The 22,811-nt window shown below is 40.6% G+C and overlaps 1 protein-coding gene across 1 annotated transcript in view; it reads left to right on the forward strand.

Annotated features, from left to right (window-relative positions):
- Nucleotides 1-22,811, forward strand: part of SMPD3 (sphingomyelin phosphodiesterase 3) — a 104,422-nt gene that overhangs the window by 59,341 nt on the left and 22,270 nt on the right. The window contains exons 2-3 of the mRNA XM_063167815.1: nucleotides 8,779-10,402; nucleotides 22,162-22,237. Of these exons, the coding sequence (XP_063023885.1) occupies nucleotides 9,071-10,402; nucleotides 22,162-22,237 (1,408 nt within the window). The 5' untranslated portion in view covers nucleotides 8,779-9,070. The remainder of the gene's footprint in view (nucleotides 1-8,778; nucleotides 10,403-22,161; nucleotides 22,238-22,811) is intronic.

A 22,811-nucleotide genomic window follows, 5' to 3' on the forward strand; every position in this document is an offset into this window, starting at 1 on the left:
AGATGGAAGCAAACACTGTGTCCCTCTTGCTTGTTCTGGATATAGGAAACTTTCTGATTTCATTCTAGTTCCAAGAGTAAATAAAAAATGGGGTGCAAAATTAAATATCTGTATATTGCCATGATCTTCAAAAATGCATTTAATAGCAGAAAAAACTACAAACATTTGCTGTATTTTTAAGGAAATAAAAGTCCACAGAATAGTGAGGTGAACTTTGTATCCATATATGCATACCCCTCTAAAGTAGCTGCTCATTTGCACTCATTCCTCGTTTTTGTTCTTTTAGATTTTTGCCAGATCTGTTACTGGGTTATGCTATTCTCTTGGTTTAGAAGTGGTAGAATGTTGGGTATTTAGCATAGCTTCTTCTGTTTCTTTTCTAAATATGGACCGCTTTGATTAACAGCAGTACAATTTTGATATTTCAGGTGTGTTATGGATAGCCTTTATTCTTGTTTTTCCATAGAGATGCAAAAGCTTCTGGCTCAAAAATAGGATCTTCCTCTCCCTATCCCACCTCAAATTTTGTGTTCACTTTTCTCTACCAAGTCCTTTCCCAACTCATGCAAAAAAGCAGCGATGTCTGAGGAGTAGCAATCTCTGAAACCTGGAACCTGAAATGCTGAAAGTGTTGAGGCATGAGCCAGGATCTGTTCTGCCAGCAGAAAATATGGGAGACTCTTGGGCAATTTAATGTACAATGCCAGAAACCTGGTTCTTATCAGGCAATGTCACAAGACTTCAAAGGTTGCTTTGTGGCTGAACATTGCTTCCTGTGCTGTAACAGTGAGGCATCCAGAACAGACTGAGCATGTTCTCAGTTTGTCAGATGTCTTAGAAGGCGAAGAGGAAGGATCAGCATTTTCTGTGTAATGCAATGGTTAATAAAAAGTGAAGGGAGTTTTAGGACAAGTGGGAAACATATTGCAGTCCTTCTGTTTTGCATTCTTGCGAGAGTCAAGAAGATTTTTTTTCAAGAATGCCATTTTGGTGGCAAACATATTTCCAAAAGACATTGCAGGGTTGTGGAAGGGAAGGGAAGCACCCCAGATTTGTATGTGCCCGTGGTTGAGAAGGAACCGCAAATGTCAGAGGCTTTTAAAAAGGCAGTTTTATTGGTAAATTATACACTTGGCATGGAAATTGGTATGTTAGTCCCTTATCTTCCCATGTAAACACAGGGGTGGATTTTGAATAAAGGGTAGAGTGAAAGAGAGAGGGAGAGACAGAAAGATCAGCAGTGCTGGCTCCAGCACTGATCCAGCAGCCTGGGATGTGCACACCGGGGCTTTGTGGAGGTAGGTTTTTATGGATGAGTTTTCCCTACTCTCAAGGTAACTTTCTCTCTTTCTGTGCAAGCTGTTACAGCGTGCAGTTCATTCTTCTTGGCATGTCTGGGAAAGAGTCAGAGCCCTTTGGGGGTCAGAGCTGGTCTTGTTTTCCCCCTGCTGAGCTGGCCTTCGGTCCGTGTCTGCTTCCTGACCTCAACCCCATGGCTGTGTTATGCTGTGCTTATTCCCAGGACCCAGAACAAGGACATTTGTCCCAGAAAAGTCCTGCCCTAGCTTCCCTGTGGCCCCTTCTCCAGCCCCATCCCACTGTTTCTCCCAGCATGTCCTTGCCAATGATCCTTGTTGGCTCCGTGGCCGTCGGTGTTTGAGACCCGCACTCAGCCCCTTGTCCCCAGCCCTCTGCAGGGGTGTCTGTACAGATGTGCAGCAGCAGAGTGTGAAGTGAGCCACAAGATTCCTTACATGGGTCATTTTAGATATCCCTGTTCCCCAGAGCTGCCCAGCCTAGCAAGGATGAGGGTGTTACTGTGGAGGAGCCAGTGAAGAACAAGCCATGAGGCTCCCTGGAATAAACCTGCACAGCAAATTCTCTCTGCTTTCTTAGGGGTGGTTTTAAGACAAGTCACCACACGGATCTTGTGGTTTTAAATAATTCATTCTTGAGTATTCGAGAGATTAGTAGCTTTGTAATATCTGAGCTAAATTTAGCTATGCTTTATGTGAAGATGGCAACAAGTGTTCTTTTAGAGTGTTAAGTGATTGGATGGGATAACTTAAAAAATCACATGTTGTTTTCTGTCTTCTTTTATGTGTTACTCTGTAAGAAGAAAATATGAGAGGATTGGCACACTTTAGTCTACCAATGTATTGCAGTGACATGAATTTACAAATAAGTAAATGTAATATTTTTGCTTGAATTTCCTATAACTTTTGAAAAGCTGAAAGTGTCAAGTGCTCTGGGTTGGTTTTTATGCTGGTGGGTCTTTTTTTGGTTTTTTTTTTTTGTAATGAGAGTTTTAATAGATGTCTGTTTGGGTGTTTGAAAATATGCAACAAAAGTACTCAGCCTATCTTGGAGCAATTTGTAAAAAGCTTGAGCTTGAATTCTTGCATTTTTGTCACAGTGGCTTGACATGGAAGCAAGTTTTGGGGGAAGGACTTGGTATTTATGTGTTGAGTTTTGAGCAATGCTGGGTTTTTTATGATTACCACCATACAATTAGATCTCAGGGTCCTGGGGAAATATGCCTTTGTCAGCAGAGCTAGAAACTGGGAGTTAAGGAGTCTAGTTTTGGGGTTTGCATGAAAACTTGTCCAAGTTAAAAAGGCTCTGTTTTCCAATTTTCTATAAGTAGAAAATGAATAAATGTACTTTAATTTTCTTTATAAGGGTAGCTGTGTTTTAATTCAGTCACATTGTATTTTAATTTCCTTTATAAAGTATTTTAAGAATTGTAGGTAAGCATTTTTTTTATAGAGGAACAGATATTTATTGGCAGGAATTTGTCTTGGATTTACTGTAGGTTAAGGTAACTTTTCTTTGGCACCTTTAAGAACAATTTCAACAGTATAAAAATATCCACTCTGGGGAAAAATGATTACTTTATACTTCTATTGAGCTGTCATGGAGTAACCAGAAGCCTGGAGGCTCAAAGTGCTGCTTGAGAAAGAACAGCTTTTCATTTTACAGGGAGCCTGTGCCCCTGCTAATTTATGGGCAAGGCATGGCTGTAGTCAGACCTCTGTAGGATTTAGATGGTGAAAGATGAGTAGGGAAAATTTTATCTCCACTTCTGTCTTGTGCACCTAAAGCCAATATTGTTCCATCTCACTGGGTTTTGTTAAACAAACCATCTACAAGGATCAGATTTATTTAGCCATTATTGAATTACTCCAGCTCCTGTAAAATACGAGGCTCAAGCACACTAAAAGGTGATTTTGTAAATAAAGCCCATTCTGTTTCTATTTTATAAACAGAGCTTAGTGTCACAGATTCATACTTTTGTGGGCTGCAGTTGTCTCACTACTGAAGTTCACCAAATAAGGTCTCAAAACAGAGAGTGTTTAGCTTTCCAGGTGCTGAGTGAGATCACCAAGTGGTCAGATTAACTTTTTTTTGTCTAAATCTTGCCTGATAGCAAAGCTTTTCTGAAAACCCAGAGCTCTCTGTATTTGCAGATATTTTCATCTATCAATCTGTTATTGATCCTACTTCTTACCAGTTCCCAAGGCCATAAATAGGAATTGATAATTTGGAAATATGTAATTGTCCCCTGTACCAGAAGAGACAGTTCTGCTGATTAGGATTTTTTTGGTATTAATTCTGAAGTAGCTACTTTAACAATGCAGTCAAATTTGTGTTTTAAAGTAATGTCCTTGCAGATCAGAACTGACATTGGTTGCTGTTACTTAGTTTGCATAACCATGATATTTTTAGAGGCATTCATGGCATTGGCCCCTCTAAAATACAACAGAAACTGTCAGTCTGCTTCTATTTCCACTGAAATAAAAATAATTGAAGAAAGTTTGTAGAGTCCAGATTTTCAGATGAGTCTTCATGCCCTCCAGTGAAGTAGAACTAAATGCCCTTGTAAAAAGTTCCCACATGGCTTGTATTTGATTATTTATCTGATGTTCACAGGCTGGTACTGGTGCACTCACAGAGTGCACAAGGCTTTGGAGGTGTATTTCAGAATTTGGAGCTGCACTGGTGAAGTTTTCTGGGTTTGGGTCAGGTCTCCAGGGAGCAATTAGTGAAGCTGGTGTGTAAACACAGCATTCATTGTTGGAGTGCAGTTTGTATGTGTGGAGTAAAGAATAAACCTGTCCTAGGCTTGAGAGATGTGATGTGTCCCTTCTGCATTTATAACTCTGCATGTAGGGTTTGAGCAAGTATAATCTCTTGTGTCAGGGTAGACTCAGCGTTGCTTGCCGGAATATGAAAGATGATTGTTTTCTGCAATAATGCATTCAGCTTCAATTTTTCATCCATTTTGAAAGAAAAAAGGGACCAAACTGACATTTTTTTAATGCTTTTCAATGGGTTATAATTGTAAAGATCTTTTTTTAACCTGTGTTTCCATACGTTAACATAATTGAATTTATATTTTTTAAATTAAGATTAAACCCAATTTATTTAGGCAGCAGAAGGTGTGTGGGTATGGGTTTTGGCCTAGGAATATGATCTGGGACTACCAAACTCAGATGATTTGCTTTCAGAAATGAGAATCTGCTGCCATGGCCCACGTAACTGTAAAGCCCAGAGCAAGTTTTACAGTGTGATCACAAACAACTTTCCAGCACTTTGAGGGAAAAGCTCCCATTTGGGGTGAGGAGGTACACAGGGCACCAGGCCAGCCCCGTTTCTCTGCAGCTGCAGCCAATCTTTTGTCAGATGAAGGGGATGACTCCCACTCACACTGGTGCCCGCAGGTACCTTGGGCACTGCTGATCCAGCTCCAGCACTGAGTGCCCTGGTCCAGCTCCCTTCACCTGTGGTTAATAACAGCACCAAATCTCCTTCAGAGTACAGCTTTGGAGACATTCAGAGGCATCACTGAGAGTCCAAGGACTCCTTAGGAAAATTTAGCACCTCCTTGCTTCAAATACAGCTTGCATCACCACAAATCTACTCCCTGAGGCTTGAGCAGCTCCCTGGATTTATGGGGGTGCTTTGGGGTTTTTAGACATGTGCTTAACTGCTGACATCTTTTCTATTCAGGGAGACTTGTAAATTCACACTTCTTAGTATTTTATTTTTTACAGGTTAGCTCAATTGAGTTAGACATCTTGTTTATGCTGATTCTTGCCTGTTGGCTGCCTATGGAAAAAGAGACAGCAGAGCAGCCTGGCAGTGTTTGAGGACCTTTTCTAGAAAGGAGGGAGAGAGTTTAGGCAGAAACTGGTAAATGAATGTTGCAATGGCAAGTATGCAAAAACATTGTCCTCCTTCCCTCCTCCTCCTGCCAAATCCTTAGTTTAAATGGGTTCTGCTTTATTCATCAGTAGCAGTGATTCACCAAATTCAGCTTCTCATACCAGAGAGGATCCATGTTTTCCCTAAGTTTTTACGAAGATTTTCCTAAGCTGTAAATTGTTACTGATTTAAGTGGAAGTTAAGGTGAGCCAGTAAGTTCTACTTAAATTCCCTTAGCCGGCATGGTGAACTCCTTCATGGAATGAGTCCCAGCCAGGATGAAAGGATTTCAGTTAGAACATCAGGCTGTGAAGTGATCACAGGGGAACAAGGAAACATCTTCATTAGAGCCACTGACCCCTCAAGATGGCTGCATCTCTGTAATTACAGCCACGTAATCAAGCATGCAAAGCAGTTCACGTGGTTTTGGCCTTTTGGAGTGGGTTTCTTTTCCAGAAGGTTAGTTAGCTGTTGAACTAGACTCTAATTAAAAGCATGTATAAGAATAATCAGGGGAACAACACTGAATAAAGGAAGGAAGATTTTATGAATTGTGTCTGGGAGGAAAACCAGATGAGAACAATGAGGAAAGCAAAAATTAAGTTGTGGTTTGTCTAATAAGCCTGAATGACGTGAGAGCCTGAGTGAGAGTTCCCTCAGTTACCTCAGATCTTCATTTCACCTGTGCTAAGTTACAAACACTAATTTTTGTGGTTTCACATGGTGTAGTGGGATCAATTTTGTAAAACTGTTTTCTTTGATTGAAATTACAATGACAATAAGTAAATCAAGGTAAAACCACAGCCTAAATAAACTGCTTTTCTAGAATTAATTTTTAGATATATATTGCTACAATCTTCCCTGGAAACCAACTGTCAGGATTCAAGAAACACTAGTTTTAATGAACATATGTAAATTATGATGTGAAATTACCCATAGGGTAATTTTCCAAATCAGTTAGCCACTTCAGTAGTTTTATTCTGTTTTTAAATAAATAACTATTGTGCCAGTGATTTACTTATAGTTTTAAAAATACAGTTTACTGTATTTTTACTGTATATAGGTGATATTACTATCACTTTTGAAGAAAGTTTAGTTGTCTGGATTTGAAAGTGTATTTTAGTTTCTAAGCAAAAGGAAGTTAAAACTTTTCTGACCATTTCTAGACTGTTCTCATAACATGATTATTGTAAGATTTGTTGTTTTTCTTCTGTTTCTCCTATCACTTGTTGACTTGTATTGTCCTTTATTTAGTTTGCAAGCGATGCTGGAGCTAGAAACATCTCTTTTGATCTATGATGCCTCCATCATACTTCTGGGCATAATTATGATCATAAAAATCTTTGAAACCTTCCTGCCTGATGTCTTGTTATCACTAAAGTTGAGATGTTCCATACTGCCACCATAAAAAAAATTAAATAAAGTCTATTTTTAGCCTTCAAACACTCACAGAGTAATAAAAACCACCAAACAAGGCTGCCGTTTACGTCTTTGTAGCATACAAAAATATCTGTTTCATTGCAATATCTTAAATTCTCCCTTAATCTCCCAAACCCCTATGAATAAAGCATTGGATTACCAAGTAATACCCTTCATCACAAGGAATTAGGCACTTTAGCTTTAGGCTCCATCTAAAGCGCTGCATTAGGAGAGATGTGACTGACGTCATGTTTCCCAAGTTCCTGTTGACTCACATGGTGCCTTCCCTCACCCCTTAAGATCTTGTTGAGATAAAATCTGTCTTCCATGACCCTCTTAATTCTCTTTTTTGGGGTGGCTTTGAGGCACTAGAGCGCACAGGATTTTCTAGCAAGGAGTAGGAAACTTAGTTCCTGTTTGTGTGTGTGCCAGTGAGTCTGTGACAGAGCTTTGGCAAGTTTTGTGATTGCTTTCATCTGGAAGTTTAGTAAGTCAGGATAATAATTTCCTTGCTAGAAGAGGGTTTTTAATTAGGACCTTGACATGTCTATGTCTTCTGTCTGCAATATGCAAAAATTTAAAGGACATCCAGCTATTCCATCCTTTATACCCTCTTCCCTTTTCCCCAGCTATTATATTTTAAAGCTTGCTGTGGTACCAGGGTTTTTGTGCTTCTGTGTCGTGAGTTGTGGGAATTCTATTAGAATGCATGGAATAAAATGCATGGAATACAAGTGTGTACTCAAACCCCTATTGCCTCACTTCAGCACGCTGCTAGTGGGAAATGCAGCTGGCACCTGGTCAAAAACCCTCCTGATTTTGGAAGATACTCTCCCTTTTTAAGGCAGAGGAAGTGTAGGAGTCATAAATGTGGCCTTGAACCATCATACAGCCTTTAGTGTTTACAGAGAATCACGTTCTTGCTAGAAGTTGTTAAAACGAACCTCAGTCCAAACCAATCTGCTTCATGACTTGGGCTGTGCAATCTTATCCCATGGAAGGATTTGTGATTGCAATTATTTTTCTTCCATTTTTACAAATACACAATAGTATGTTGGTTCTGCAGCAAGCATGAATTCCTTTTACACAGTGTGTCTCCACAATCTGGATAATGGCTTTTGTAAAGCTGTTTAGTTGGGTGTTTCATGGTTTGCTGGACAGCTTTATCTTGTAGATTTATCTTGTAGATTATCGATACTGCAGTCCGTAATAGAACTGGCAAGAGTTGTATTGAATTGATTCTTTTTTTTTTTTTTTCCACTTCAGCACATCCCCAAGCAGGCATTGACTGCTCTATCTACAAAACTGTCCCTTGGTTTCATGTTCCCCAGGGAGTTGTAACATCCTGTCATCATATGCTCAAGGAAACACCTATTGGAGACCTAATTAGGCAATCTTTTTATGGATCCGTTGAGCTTTTGCACTTTCTTCTGGTCTGTTATTTTAACATAGTAAAAGTCAAATTGACCTATATTTGCAGCACTGCTACACCTTTCACCAGGAAGGCTGTCAGCCTGAAAGTTGGAATATAGGGCTTGCAGTCTGTCCTCACTTCACAGATCCCAAACACAACGTTCTGTTTATCCTTGGCACTGCTGTAAACAGGCATCTTTCTGGTCTGCTGAGTGATTATGTAAATAGGGCTTTTATAAAGCATTTTAAGCACCCAGTAGAACAGAATAACTTCTTTAGAGATTTTTCTTTTCTAACGGTAATTACATAATTGGATAGGTTTTAGGTTAATTTTTTCCTATCTGATGCGTGGATGCCAGAGTCGCTTTTGAGAATTTTTACTCAAGGATCCTAAAAATCATCCAGAAAAACAAATCTGCCAGGCTGCCCCCTATTATCAACATCCCAAAATGCCTTTGGCACTGTGTAAATGCCAAGCATTTGTTATTTGGCACTTGACTTGTCCCTTATTTCTTTGAACTCAAACATGTTGCATAAGATTGGTGAAGTTATGCTGAGCTAATAATTGAAACAAAACAAAAAACTCCCAAATCCTCCCTTGATCCAACCTTTCCAATTTCCATCTAAATACAATAAATATAATAAGTCTTTAATTGTTGTGAGAAAAACTCAATCTGCTTTAAACTTCTAGTAAGTGTTACCTAAACTTCCAATATGTTTTGTCTTTTGTTTCTGCAGGTTTCTGTTTTGCCTCTGGAGAGTTTCATTATGGCAGCCCTCAGTGAACAATGACATCCTTCGACAAATACAGATGCCAAAAAGCCAGACAAAAACAGTGGCCTTGTTTCATTTTTACCCCAACACAGTGAAATGGTGCTCTTAAAGTTTTGTTATTGACTCTCACTGGAAAGAAACCCAACAATCTCCTGACCAGACCTTTTTTCCCCATCCCTCTCCCAGTGTTTTTATGGATGCTTGACACAGTGACATCATGTAGTAGGCCCTGAAGTGTTGTCATAACTGAGTTGCAATGGTTTTATACACTTCTCCATTTCCCAACAGCTTTCTGTCAGTTCTGCATTCTTTTTCCTGGGGCCTGATTTTCCCATGTTACTGGCTAGCAGACAGGCTCGTGGGCTCTTTTGTTCCAACCACCTATGAAAAACGTCAAAGAGCAGATGACCCATGCTATTTCCACGCACTCTGCATCATTATCACCACTCCCATCTACCTGGCACTCCTGGTGGCCTCTCTTCCTTTTGCTCTGATTGGCTTCTTGCTCTGGTCCCCTCTGCAGTCAGCCAGAAGGCCCTACATCTACTCCAGGCTGAAAGACAAGAACCACGCCAATGGAGCCACACTGCTCACTGAATGGAAGGCAGCAGGGAGTGGGAAAAGCTTCTGCTTTGGCAGCGCCAACGTTTGCCTGCTGCCCGATTCTCTGGCAAGATTTAATAACGTTTTCAATACACAGGCCAGGGCTAAGGAGATCGGCCGAAGGATCCGAAATGGGGCGAGCAGGCCACAGATTAAAATATACATAGATTCTCCTACCAACACATCCATCAGTGCAGCGAGTTTCAGCAGCCTGGTCTCCCCCCAGGCTGGAGATAACCGCACTGTGAATGCTGGCATCAAAAGGACAACATCAATGGAGTACAAAGGAGACAACTGTGGCTCAAACAACGGCGAGGAGAACAGAGAAGATAAAGGTGGGAGCGGAGAGCCACACGAGGGAGAAGAAAACACTTGCATTGTCCGTATCAACGGAGAGGAGAACGGCCACATGTCAGACACAGAAGCAGACACCGTCAACGGCCAGGCTCACGCCAGTGGCCCAGCTGAGCCCTCACTGGAAGGTGATGCAGAGGTGTCAAAAACACCAAACCACAAACAGAAGGAAGGAGATTCTGGGAGTCTAGACAGCTGCTCTGCCTCACGAGAGTCCCTAGTCAAAGTCCGTGTTGGAGATGGCACAGTGGACCAAAGCACTGTCAACAACAAGCTCCTCTACAAAGCTTCAATCATGAAGAAGACTTCAGTGCGGAAAAAGAAACACACAGATGAGACCTTTGATCATGAGATCTCTGCTTTCTTCCCTGCCAACCTGGACTTTCTGTGCTTGCAGGAAGTGTTTGACAAAAGAGCTGCGGAGAAATTGAAAGAGCAGCTCCATCACTATTTTGAATACATCGTCTATGATGTTGGGGTCTACAGCTGCCACAGCTGCTGTAGCTTTAAGTTTGTGAACAGTGGTCTACTTTTTGCCAGCCGCTATCCTGTTATGGATGCTGCCTATCACTGTTACCCCAATGGAAGAGGAATGGACTCCTTGGCTTCCAAGGGAGCCTTGTTTCTCAAGGTAAGAGCCTTTTTGAAGTTGTAAGTATTGAGTCTGTGTAAGTGGCAAGTTATAAAATTACATTATTTTAGTATTTCTTTAGACAGCAACAAAGGCAATATTCAGATTTAGCTTTCCTGATATAACCTAATGGGCTATAGATGTAATCTTTATAGGATTTGTAGCCTGAATATTGTGTTAAATTGATGGATGTGTCTGAAACAATGAGGGACTTTTGGAGGTAGAACTCAAGTATAATTTCAAGACTCAAAATTTGAAGCGATTTTCATGATATTTTAGTTTCTTTCTTCACGGAAATCTCTGTAAGATGTCTGCATAAATTCTATGCCTCATAACAGGAGTACAGTACAGTGAGCATCACTGTTGGAAACCAGCTTGTGCTCGTTGTGTGTTTGTCTGGCAATCAAAAGACAACCAAATGTCTAAATGCCAGTATAATAAAACTGAAAGAATTGCAGTGAAAGGTATGGCTACTCTGCTCTCTTGCTTGCAAAAGAATTAGTAAGGAGAGATATGAAGAGGAATAAACAAGACAAACATGCCTGGGACACTGGGGAGCGCAAAGCTTTTTTGCGTTATTAACACAGTTTACATAAATTAACTGATGGTAGAGAGAACAGGAAGCCTGGGGTTGTATGTCTATAAATCATGAAAAGCAGAAAGTCTGCATTTGCTTTTCCAAGACCTAGTGGCTGTTCATGCTTAACTCTTGGGAGTATCTGGCTGTGCTCTTTCTAAACTGGAAAGTGGGATTTTCTAATTTGTGAATTATCAAGAACCAAAAATTTCTGCCAGAGATCCAAGTCTGTAGACCCAAACCTGGAAAGATCTGAAAATGTCCAAAATACTGAATTTCAGATTTTGTGATTTAGTCACAGTTTGGAATGAGTTTCACCAACTAAATCCTGAACTTCTTTTCTAACATTGACAAAGTACATCAGATGCTCAAATTATATGTACTTTCTAGTCACAAGTCTTCAACAAAAGACATTAATAGCCATTAAGAATATGGATTGTCAATAAGGATCAGTGAGAGGCTTTGTACTCCATTTGTGGTTTTTAACCAAATCAAAAACTTTTGGTACCATGGCTTGTGTAAGAAAACCCCCAAATATTAGAATTTTGGTTCTGATAATAGTTCAGTATTTCATGTACATTGACACAAACAAAAGCCAATCCCTATTTGAATACAGGTTTCCAAAAACTGGGTCTAAGCTCTCTATGTTGCACTCTTATGTGTTTATAAACAGCAACAATTTATTTTTTCATCACAAATTGCTGCAAGAAAAAAATAAACATGGATCTTGGGCAGTATAAATATTTCTGGGGTCACAAAGACTACCCTTGAGCATATGCATATATTGGGGATTAAGAGATTAAAACCAATCTGTTTGTAACTGCCCATTGCTGAGTCATTGATTTGCCACCCTGCTAGGCAGGCTGCAATGTCTCCATTTCTCTTGCAGAAAATTAAGCCTCTTTTCAAGATTCCACTGGGAAGATGAACTTAATTATGGAACCAAGTTGTTAAATAATGTTACAGTTGAGCAGGGAATAGAGCCAATTATTATAAAGTTCCAAAGATGACTCCATTCTTTTGAACATAACAGAGTTCTGCCCAGCCATAAGACTGTTTTTCCCCCGTCTATGTCATTCTGATGTACTTTTTTCATACCTGAAATATTTTTCATTCTAAGTCTATTTTAACATGAATTTACTTTCTCTCTTAATTGTACATTAAATGACCAGTTGTACATATTTCATTTCTTTGATGACAGCAACGACATAGAGTAGGAATAATTGTTTAATTTTGTCTTTGAAATAAAGTAGGTTTAGAGGCTGTCTTTCTTGATGTGGTGCTTAGTCAGCAGCTGGGTGGGTGCAGACTCCAGAGACAAAATCTACATGCAGGAAGTGAAAGCCTGGTTTGTTTTTGAAGTCAGCAGGAATCAGGGCAGTGAGTTCAGAAGCCTGGGGCTGTTCTGCTGGGCAGTAGAAGCTGGCAGAGGGTACCAGAGCTCTGGGTGCAGGCGCTGTTGTGGCCAGCACTCTGCCATCCCCAGGGACAGCTCATCTCCCTGATTACAGGTGGGACTTTTACTGGCCCTTACAGATTTCTGAATGTCCATAATACCAGCCAGTCCTACACAGAGTTTCTCTGGTTTTAAAGAAAGAAAGAGAGCCTTGCAGAACAGGGGTGTCCCAACTGCTTCCCCCTCCACAGGGGCATGGAGCTGAGCCTCTGTCCTGCGCAAACCCTGCTTTTTAAATTCCTGACTCCTGTGGAATGCAGTGTCCCCATTTCTGATGTAGAAAAGGCATCAATTGAGTTTTGTTTGGAAAGATATTTGTGAAGACTGTTCCCCTTGCACAGCTTCCATCTCTGAGTAAGGGAGCAGTTGCTCTCTGTGTTGATCAGAAGCCAAAAGTTGTGCAAAGCAATTGAAGGGAGAAGGCTCATATGTTTGAAAATATGGATAAAACCAGTTAATATTTCCATTCATGGGGAGGATGAAGCCTTCATTCCAATTTTTTGGAACCTTAAGAAACACCCAATATCTTAATTCAGAAGAATGTTCAGAGAAAGAATCTGATTGGTTTTTAGTATGATTGTCTCCTTATTACAAATAGAACTGTTAGAGAGATAAATTAAAGGTCTCAGAACTAAATATTTAAAGAAAGTTGAAATAATTTGAAAATGACAAAACTGCTTTGAGGGACTCTGACACAAAACAGATCCCTACTGCCCTGGTTCAAGTGTTTTGCACATTTTTTCATTTTAGAATGGGTTCTGTTTCCCATGAATAAGAAATTATTTTCCATTGCCCTTGTCTTTCCTGCCCTGTCTTCACTATCTAGATTGTAAAGTTCAGGTGGAGATTTGGAAGGATTTGAGAGATTTGCTTAGTCATACGAAATTATTTTACCTGAGAGACTTACAGAGCTCAAGGATTATTATTAGTAGCTGTAATAACAATCAGCTCTTACCCACTGCTTTTCATTCCTATGTCTCAGGGTGCACAATGAAGAAAGGTCAATATCTGCTTAACAGAAGGAGAAACTAAAGTACAGGAAGGTAAAGTGATTTGACTGTGGCTTAACACCCAGGGTAGCACAACCAAGGAGCCAAGTTGGAAGTAAATTACAGAGGCTTTTAGCGCAGTTTCATGCTACCCAACAGCTGCCTGGAGACCAGTGCGAAGGAAGTCTGCCTCTGCTCTCCTCCTAAGGAGTCTGCCACAAAAGGTGCTGCTGCTGGCATTTTCCCGACAGAGACCAGACTGGTTTTTCCATCTGTAGAGGCTTTCCAGGGCAGGATGAAGACACGAGGATGATGTGGTTGTGAGGAGCCATTGCGTGAAGTCCATTTTCTGCAAAGAGGACTGATTTGCATTTGGCACTTGGAGCTCTTCAAACTCTACCAGTGCTTTTGTGCTCCAATCTGAGGGTCTCATTGGCATGTAAGAAAAACACAAAAAAATAGCATATATGAAGGGGGGAAATGTCACAGCCAAATGACAGTTTCATGTCTGAAGTGTTAAACCATTGTTCCTAGTTGCCATAAAGACTCAGAGGAGAAGTTAGCAAATACATAAATCAGCCAATCCATTTTCATACTTTGACAGCCTGGACCCTTGGGAGACTCTGCTGAGACTCTCTGTTCCAGCCTGGCATTTCACATTCATTTAAAATGCTGAAGAGAAGAGCCCTGCAGTCACTTTGTAGTTTTATAACTTCCATTGTCTCTGCTGCTGCTCAGCTGCAGACAGAGGTGGGAAGGGGGCCTGGCACAGCCCCTGTGCTGGTGGCTGGCACTGAAAAGCTGGCTTGGACAGGTCTGTCTGGAGCATGGTGCACATTTCAGCAGCCTCAGCTCCTCTGCAGCTGCAGCTTTGGCTCACACATGATGGTAATGCACTGTAGTTTTGATGGATTTAAAAGGCAGTTATAAAATATACATAATTTTCAGAAACTGGATGTTGATTTTACAAATCAGCATCGTCAAATCAAGTTTAAAAGGTGTCAATGAGTGCTGAGCAGAAATTGTGTAACGCCTCACCTGTCTGCAATTTACTAGATGGTTTCAAAATGTCAACATCCCTCTTTAGACAGAGGATTTAGTGTGGAGCCTTGGTTACCCTGTGCCAGGGATGCTGTGTGAGTTTTGGACAGTAGTGCAACAAAACTGGAAAGCATCCTTAACTTGACCTGGTGAGCTTGTCCACATTTTTCCAGTGTAGCAATCTAATAAAAACTCACTTTTGGGGGCAAATTTCACCTCTCTTATCCTTAAATTGTAATATTTGTAACAATAATGTAAATCTAAGCTAACCAAGAGATGTAGATGCACAGCCTCAGTGAAAGAGGCAGCATTCTCAAAATGGCTGTTGACTGAGAGAGAGGTTTTGGAGCCTTCTTGCTCCCAATGGGACTGGGGGATACAGATGGTGTGTAGAAGGCTGTGCTTCCTACTGTTCCTAGCAGGAAACTATTCTGGGGTTTGGCATCTGCCAAAAGAGTCAATTTTAGCAAAAATAAGAATTCTAAGTTAAAACAGAGTATGTGAGCATAATGTAAAGACTCCTTTCTGATGTGGGAAGTTAGAACAGTTAATAGTATTCTTCAAAATCAAAAGGAAAAAGAATGTCTTGTGGATTTTGCTAGATTTCTGGAAGAAGTTGTGCTTAATTCATATTAATTCCTAAGGTTATTAACAGATTTACTTTTCAAATTCTCTGAAAATGAAGGCTGTTCTCAGGGAGTACGGTAATTGTGCAGAGAACGTGTCATTATTCATTGCTTAAAGGAAACCTAGCAACCTTTGCTCTGTGTGCAAAGCTCAACTTGTTTTCCAAAGAGCTGATATGGTGGTAACAGATGGTAGAAGGAGCAGCAGCTCTGATTGCAAAACTGTTTTGAAGCACAATTTTTACTGTTTTCTCCTCTCAAGGAGCCTGATTTGTGTGAGAAAATGAGGGTTCCCTGAATTCACCTCTGTGATTCTCCTTTTTGATATTTCTGATGCAGATGCATTTCACCTGGGTGATTTAAGCTGCCTTTGCATGTGAGCTGTGCCTGGAGTGTAGGGGCAGCTGCTGCAGTTCCACATTGGGTTGAGGGGAAGATTCTGGACCTCAGGATTCCCCAGGAAAGGGGAATGGCTCCTTTCTGCCCCCAGAGCTTCCAGTTGTTAGATTTCCTTGTCCTTGATCAGTTGGCCAGCACCTACAGTTATCCCAAGATGTATAAAAGAAATGTCTAGTGCTGCTCATGAATTTGTTTAGATGACTCTAAAGCTGTGCCATTTAAGGCAGGAGGGTAACCTAAACATTTTCCACATGCTGAGTTTCTGCTGTAAAATGTCAATGCAGGAATTGGATGGAGTCCAATAAACTGAGACTTAAAAAAAGAACAAAAAAAAGATTCTACCATGGCACTGTACCATGTTCCTTCACTTTGATGTAATTAATGTTATTAATCATGGTCCTTTCCCCCTTCATTAATGGGGATAAATAAAAACTGTTATGCAGAATGAAATACAGATTTGAGAAAATGTGAGTCGTGGGCTTTCTCCTCTTCAGAAGAGGACGAGCCCTTCATTAGTGGCACCAATTTACAGCCACTTTCCCTCATATATATGTTTAATGAAGCTTTGCCAAATAAATTCTCTGAGTTCATGGAACAGTAATTGTTGCACATGGCAGGTGGGAAAGAATAGGAAATAATCAAGTGAAAATGTAGCTAGAAAGAATTGCAGAGCACTAAACAATTTTGAGTTGACTCCTATAACATTTTAAACTTCTTTAATATACTTTAAAAATGTTTAATATAATAATTAGGGATTTAACTAATGTGTCTTCTTTAGAAGCTGCTACATATTTCTGAAGGCAAAAGGCAGAGCTGCTAAAGGACAGAAAATAAGATAGATGTTTTTGCACCATGTCTCAGCTAACCAAAAATACACCTTTCTTGGGAGTTATGACTAATCTAAGTCATCTCTGTGGGACAGGAATGTTTGAAGTGGGAATGGGAGTAGCTGCAAGTTTTCTTTGGCATCTTCTCTTAACAGAAACAGGAATGAGGACTGGGACAGTTTGGCTGTCCCAGTTAGGCTCTTAATGCTGCCTCTCCTGCTTGTTTTGGAAATCTGCTGAAATGGGAAAAAAGTCCAGGAGAGGTTGATACAATTTGGAAGATTACAGAAATGTTGTACTGGAAAGAAAACAAATTGTGTTTTCCATTTCTTTCTTTTCCCTTGCCCACTGCTAACTCATTATAATTGCACTGGGTTACATAATGGCATCCCCAGTGCAGGGGAAGAGGAGGCACAGAGCACAGGGCATCAGCCCCCAGTGGGTGTGGAAATGCCTCTCCTTGTGCACTGCACCTGCTTTATCCACAGCAATTCTCTGAATCTCAGCCTCTTTTTAAGGGAGCTTCCCTTGAACTTAAACAATATTGGCCACATATGGTAGGATAAATATTTCTGTGGGAGTCAGTCACTGTCACATCGACTGTAAATTCTGTTTCTGTGCCCTGCACTTACTCTCTCTCTGAGGTGTTTTATTTCCAACACAAAGAGTTACTCAAGACCCCTGTTCAGATGATGTTCTTTACAAATGCCACGTTCATACTTCTGTTTTTAGGGAGAGATGGTTTTGTTTTCCCTCCCCAGAGCATGCAGAGTTTCTTTCAGCCTGGTTAGTTTTTCTCCATGGCATGACCATCATTAGTGTGGCTCCTGCCATGACTGTGAATTCCTTTCCTGGAGAGTTCTGTGCTTTGGTGACTTATCCTCCTCAGAAGAGCAATGCAGGGAGCAGCACTCTGGTTACATTTATTTCATTGGCAAAATTGACACCTCCATGGTCACCTGAGTGGATGAAATGGAAGGTTTTGCTCATTTACAGCCCTACATGAGATTAAACTACACTGGTTGAGGCTGGAGCTGAGCTGTGCAGATCCAAATTCACCTGAAGGAGTCTCAGTGCTACAAACAGGTTATTTACCTTTCCCAGCTCTGGCTTTATTTGCCACATGGAGATTCTGGGGTAACAGACTTTGTGAAGAACTTTTGCCATGAGTATGCCAAAATTTTAGCTCTCATCTGGTTTGCATACCAGGATTTGCTTCCCCTGAAGGGAGAGGCAATCACATCTGCTTGGACTTTTATGTTAATAACTCCTTTGTTTTGGAGGGTAAACGTTTAAGAAACTATTTTATTTTGGATATTTTTTGAATGGCTCCCTCCTGGCAATGTGAAGCTTCTAGAAAATGTCACTAAAGATTAAGTTCTCCTCATAACAAATGTTTTGGGTTTTGTATATATTCTTGGTCAATATTTGGGACTCTAGATTGGTTCTTTAATCAAGTGAGATTTCTCATGCACAGTTCAAATTTTTAATCATTAAAGAGCATTTCCTTCAGAGCACCTGATGATTTGCTGACACAGCCATGTCCTGTCTAAAGCTGTTTTCCAAGGTGGTAGAGAAATGCCCCAGTACTGAAGTAGCATTCTCATGGGTTTTGTTCAAGAGGCTGTTGATGCTTTTCTTGACATCTATCATCCAGATGTGATAGAATTGTTTTGCACTGCTGGAACTGATGTGTGTAAATATAAACTCTTAAGAGACAAGGTATTTGTCAAGTTTGCAGCTTTGTATACTTACTGTGCCAGCATATGGAAAACACGAGATGTGCAAGATTTTCCAGTTAGCCTAGGAAATTCCCATGATGGCAAGCAGTGTGATTAAATTTCAAGTTATTTTCCCTTGCTGTAGCTCTAAAATTTCAGTTCTTGCTACTCATTAGGTTTTATTCCTGTGAACAAGAATCTTTCTGCCATAACCTTGCTGCCTTGATTTCTTCCACGAGCCATTTATTACCTGATCCCAGTCTCAGTGGAGGACAGAGCACTCCTCAGCCATGTAGGACAAGCTTTTGCAAAACAATTCTAGGAATATTCCCAGCCTTGCACAGCACAGCACAGTCCCAGCGTGGTGTCTCCAACAGATTGAACTAATGTGCTGTTGCATTGAGATGAAATCTTTTAATAAAATCTACTTGATGTCAAGTACTTTGGTGTGCTTGACACAGCCAGTACGTGGAAAACAAAAATTCAGAGAGGTCAGTTTTGCACTTTCTTATTTTGTTTGCAGGTAGGAGACAAATGTAAATATGCAGCAGCAGAAAATGGCATTTTGGAATCCAAACACACCCTTAGCAGGATTTCCCCCTTACGGGAAAAAGTCTCTTTCCCACTAGTAATGAGATTTTTATAGCCCCCTCCCAAGAGCAAACAAAATGTAATGGTAAGAGGTGTAACAGGGATCTGAATCCACTCTTAGCTTCTCAATGTTTGACTAATTTGATTATTGCAAATCTAGTGAGAATTGGAATGAATAAATTTTATATATTTCAGCATAATTGTTGAAAAGGCTAATTTTTAATGTGAAAATTATATAACTGGATACTTTATTAAACCACAAATAGGTTCAGTCAGTTTTAATTTTACCTCTAGAGTTTAACAGGTTATCACATATTTTTTTCCTCCTGTGATCATTTAAAAATAAATATTTTAAAACATTGGGGCCTTATATTGAGATATTTTCTTCCTGTACATTTCCATACACAAAGAGGAATGGTTCATGGCACAATCAAGACTGTATGGGGATTTTTAGAAAGCAGTGCCTGAAGAAGGATGGTTCAGTAAATGTGTTATTGACACACAGCTACCAATGCAGAGCAGCTGAGGTGAGCTTAAGTCAGGCTTATGGTGACAGAGCCACTCTGGCTTATTTGTTTACATCTATTTCCTTTGTAAATGTGGCTGTAGATGTTTCTTCTGTGTTAAGCAGCTAAAATTGTATTTGTGAAGTGCTGACTTGGTGTGGTGGAAGCAGAACCTCCTGCCAAGGTCCACGTTGGAGCCTCAGCCTGGTCCTCCTGCCACGTCAGCAGCATCCAGCACAGCCTGGAAAATGCAACATCTGAAATTGCTCCTTGGCCACACAAAAGAATGCTTTCATGTAGAATTACAGGGCTTGTAGTATTTCAGAGGTCAAGTAGGTTTCCTGTCTGCACAACCCACAGTCCTTGTCCATCTGTGAAATACCAAATTAGACTGAATAAACAGAGTTTTCTTGCTATTTTACTTCAGATTGTATTTAATACAGTAATGCCTCTACTGTAGCTGGGAACTGACTAGGAGGATGCAAAGGTATTTATTTACTCTCCTAGTAGCTGTCACAAATATTTGCCTCCATTAGGATTACACACCAAATATACTCAGTTTAGTGGTTGCCATCAGCACTGCCTCTCAAAAGAAACTACAAGCCCCTAAAAGTCAAAAAAGCTGGAGGAAATATGAAATCTGGGAGACAAGCTGCTTTGGATTCACTTCCACGCTGGCATTTTCCAAGGAAATTCTAATTATGCTAATGTCTTCAGCTCTTGCTTTTGAGCTTTATTTTTTAATCAGAGAGTGTTTATGAAAGCCCCTCTCCTCTCCCCATGGGACTGTGTGTTCCAGCAGAGCCCTGGGGCACCTTCCCCATGGGCATTTGCTGTGCTCAGCCCCTCCACAGAGCACAGCCAGGCTTCATCCTGGACTATTTCTTATAATCCTTTGAGAGCAAAAGGTCCCGAGTCCATCTCAGCACAGATGAGCACACAGGCTCACTGAACAACACACATTTATTCCTGATTAATGGAAGTCAGAATGATCCTGTGCACAAGCTGGGTGAGGAGTACAGGGCCTTGTCAGGCACCCCATTAAGGCTGCACAGGAAATTCTAAAGCCAGTTTGAGCTGACTCTTTTTCTCAATCGGGCTATAATTTATGTCTGGATGTTCAGCTTTTACAATTAAATCTTTTCTGCTTTTTGAATAGAAACACTGGGATGATTCCATCTGCTTTGGTCAATAAGGGGATTACAGGGAGCACATTCCTGCTCTAAGGCAGAACACTTTATGTGCAGTGTTCTCCTTCCAGAGTGGGGACATTGGAAGGTGTGTGACACCCACACCTCTGCTGCAGGAAACACAGCACATTTGCAAACAAGGGCAGTTTATAATTTAGGGGGTTTTTTGATAGCATTGAAGAGAAACCCTGATTTTGAATCGCTAAGTTTGGAAGAGATGGTTCATTCACATGCCTGTCCTAGACAGCAGAGGAAATAAACTGTTTTCCACTTTTGGAATGGCTTATGCTGCATTAAAAAGTTGGAGAGGAAGCTCCTAATGGTTGAGCAGTGCCTCTGCTGAGGTGTCCAGGCAGGAGGGAGAGGTGTGAGCATTTTCCACCCTCTGAGGCTGCTGCAGCCCTGGGAGCTCAGGAGAATCCCCAGCTTTAGGGGTGGAAGCTCCAGTGATTGCCTGAGCTTGCCTTGGCTCCTTCTGCCTCCCTGGAGCAGGTGAGCTGAGAGGGAATAGCACTCAGAACACCATCAATATCCATTTGTAAAACTGTCTGGAAAAGGACTGAACAGGCTGAGGACAGAATAATGCCAGTTGTTTATTACCTACTCCCCTGGCTGGCACAAACCCTCAAAGTTAACAAGGCATTGTTAAGTACAAATGACTTCTAAATTCACTTACTGCAAAGCTGCCTTTTCAGTTATAAAATATATCAGCTGGTTCTTGAATAGCTGGAAAACAAGAAAACCAACCAAGCTGACAAAATTGTGGCCATATGAAATGGAGCTCGGCTTGTTATTTAGAGGTGTCAGATAAAATTTGAGCCCAGCCTTGTGAAGTAGAGTCATCTGTGCTGGTGTTTTCTGAGCCCTGGGTACAACTTTCCTCTGTGGGCATTTTCTTTAATTCATGCAGCGTTGCCACATAAACTGTCAACAAGAAAACCATAGACTCAAACTAGTTTCTTGCCACAATACAAAACTTATCCATTTTACATTTGGAATTTTGAATTGCAGCCAAATCCTGAACTGCCAAAATTACCAATAGAGCTCAAAACCTAGACCAGAACTTGATTTAAAAAAAAATCAGAAATTTATTCTAAACCAGAAATTTATTTTAATTTGCTTGTGTGTCTATTTGCAAGTACATTTTTAAAGGATTGTAACTTAAGATATAGATGAGGAATTACATTCCAGCTTCCTTGGAAGCCCTTCCTCTTCTGTGTGTAAGAACAGGATTCCAGAAAATGTTTTTTTTTCTGCTTGACAGGCATGGGGGCTGCTGCTGTGAGCTGAAGGATGCAAACACTGCTGAGGCACACCAAGGCCCCCAACACCTTTGCAGAAGAATGTAAAAAATCCATCAAAATCCAAAACTTACTGTGGAATAGAGAAAACATGATCAAACCCAATATCTATTTAATATTTCATCCTTTTTCCTGGCATTTTTCCTTTTTCATTCTAGTCATACACAGGCAGCAAGAACCATGGTAATGCTGGTAATAATGGTTTATGAGGCTCTTGAGTGGTGGGCCTGAATTGTACATGAGAATGAGAGCAGGGCCAGGGAGCCTGTGGGACTGCAAAAACAGGAGAAAGGAACATTTTTTAATGTGCGCAGATCAAAATCAAAATCCTGAACATGGTGATGAGCAAAGGGTCAATGTGCTGGCCACAAGCCCCAGTAAGATCAGGAAGCCTCAGTGTGTGTCTCTGGCAGCCTTTTCTGGTTTCAAAATGGAGTTGACTGGAAAGAATGGTAAAAAAGGCTGCACAGATGAGCTTGGAGGTAGAGTTGTATGAGCTCTTCCATTAATCACCTTTTTATTTCTTCCCTTCCAGGTGCAAGTGGGAAGTACACCTCAGGACCAAAGAATTGTGGGATACATTTCCTGCACTCACTTGCAAGCTATTGCAGGTACTGTCCTAAGATTCAAATCTTTGTTTGTCACTATTCCAGGCCTGGGGTGGTAATTTTGTGCACAAGAGCAATAGTGCAAAGAAGGGTAGACAGAAGGGTAGACAGGTATCCCTAACACTTCACATCTTCAGTCTCAGAGTAATTATTATGGGGCAAAACAAAAACTATCCCTTAGTAACTTCTCTTTGCTCCCTCTTAAGCAAATACTGGTATTTTAGAAATACATTACTATCACTGTTACTCAACAGCATTTAACAACCCATACTGTGAGAATCAGCATATAAACAAAAATTTATTTGTACATAACTGGGGTTAATCAGAAGTTACATGTTGGGACATTATATATATATATAGGGTAATTATAGCTGCTGATTTCTGGTGGGAAAAGCCACAATTTTCTGGCTTTTGACATGCAAATTTCATCCATAAATGACCAGCAAGTTAATATACTCACTGCAAAATTCTCTCGGTCGTATGTTTTAAAGCAGTTCTGTTCAGAGTAGATGTAGTTATAAAAACCAAATCTACAGATCTTTACTTGGAGTATGATCAGCATTTTGTTTAGCCAGAG

Source organism: Melospiza melodia, chromosome 13 (assembly GCF_035770615.1).
Source record: "Melospiza melodia melodia isolate bMelMel2 chromosome 13, bMelMel2.pri, whole genome shotgun sequence".
Taxonomy (NCBI): Eukaryota; Metazoa; Chordata; class Aves; order Passeriformes; family Passerellidae; genus Melospiza; species Melospiza melodia.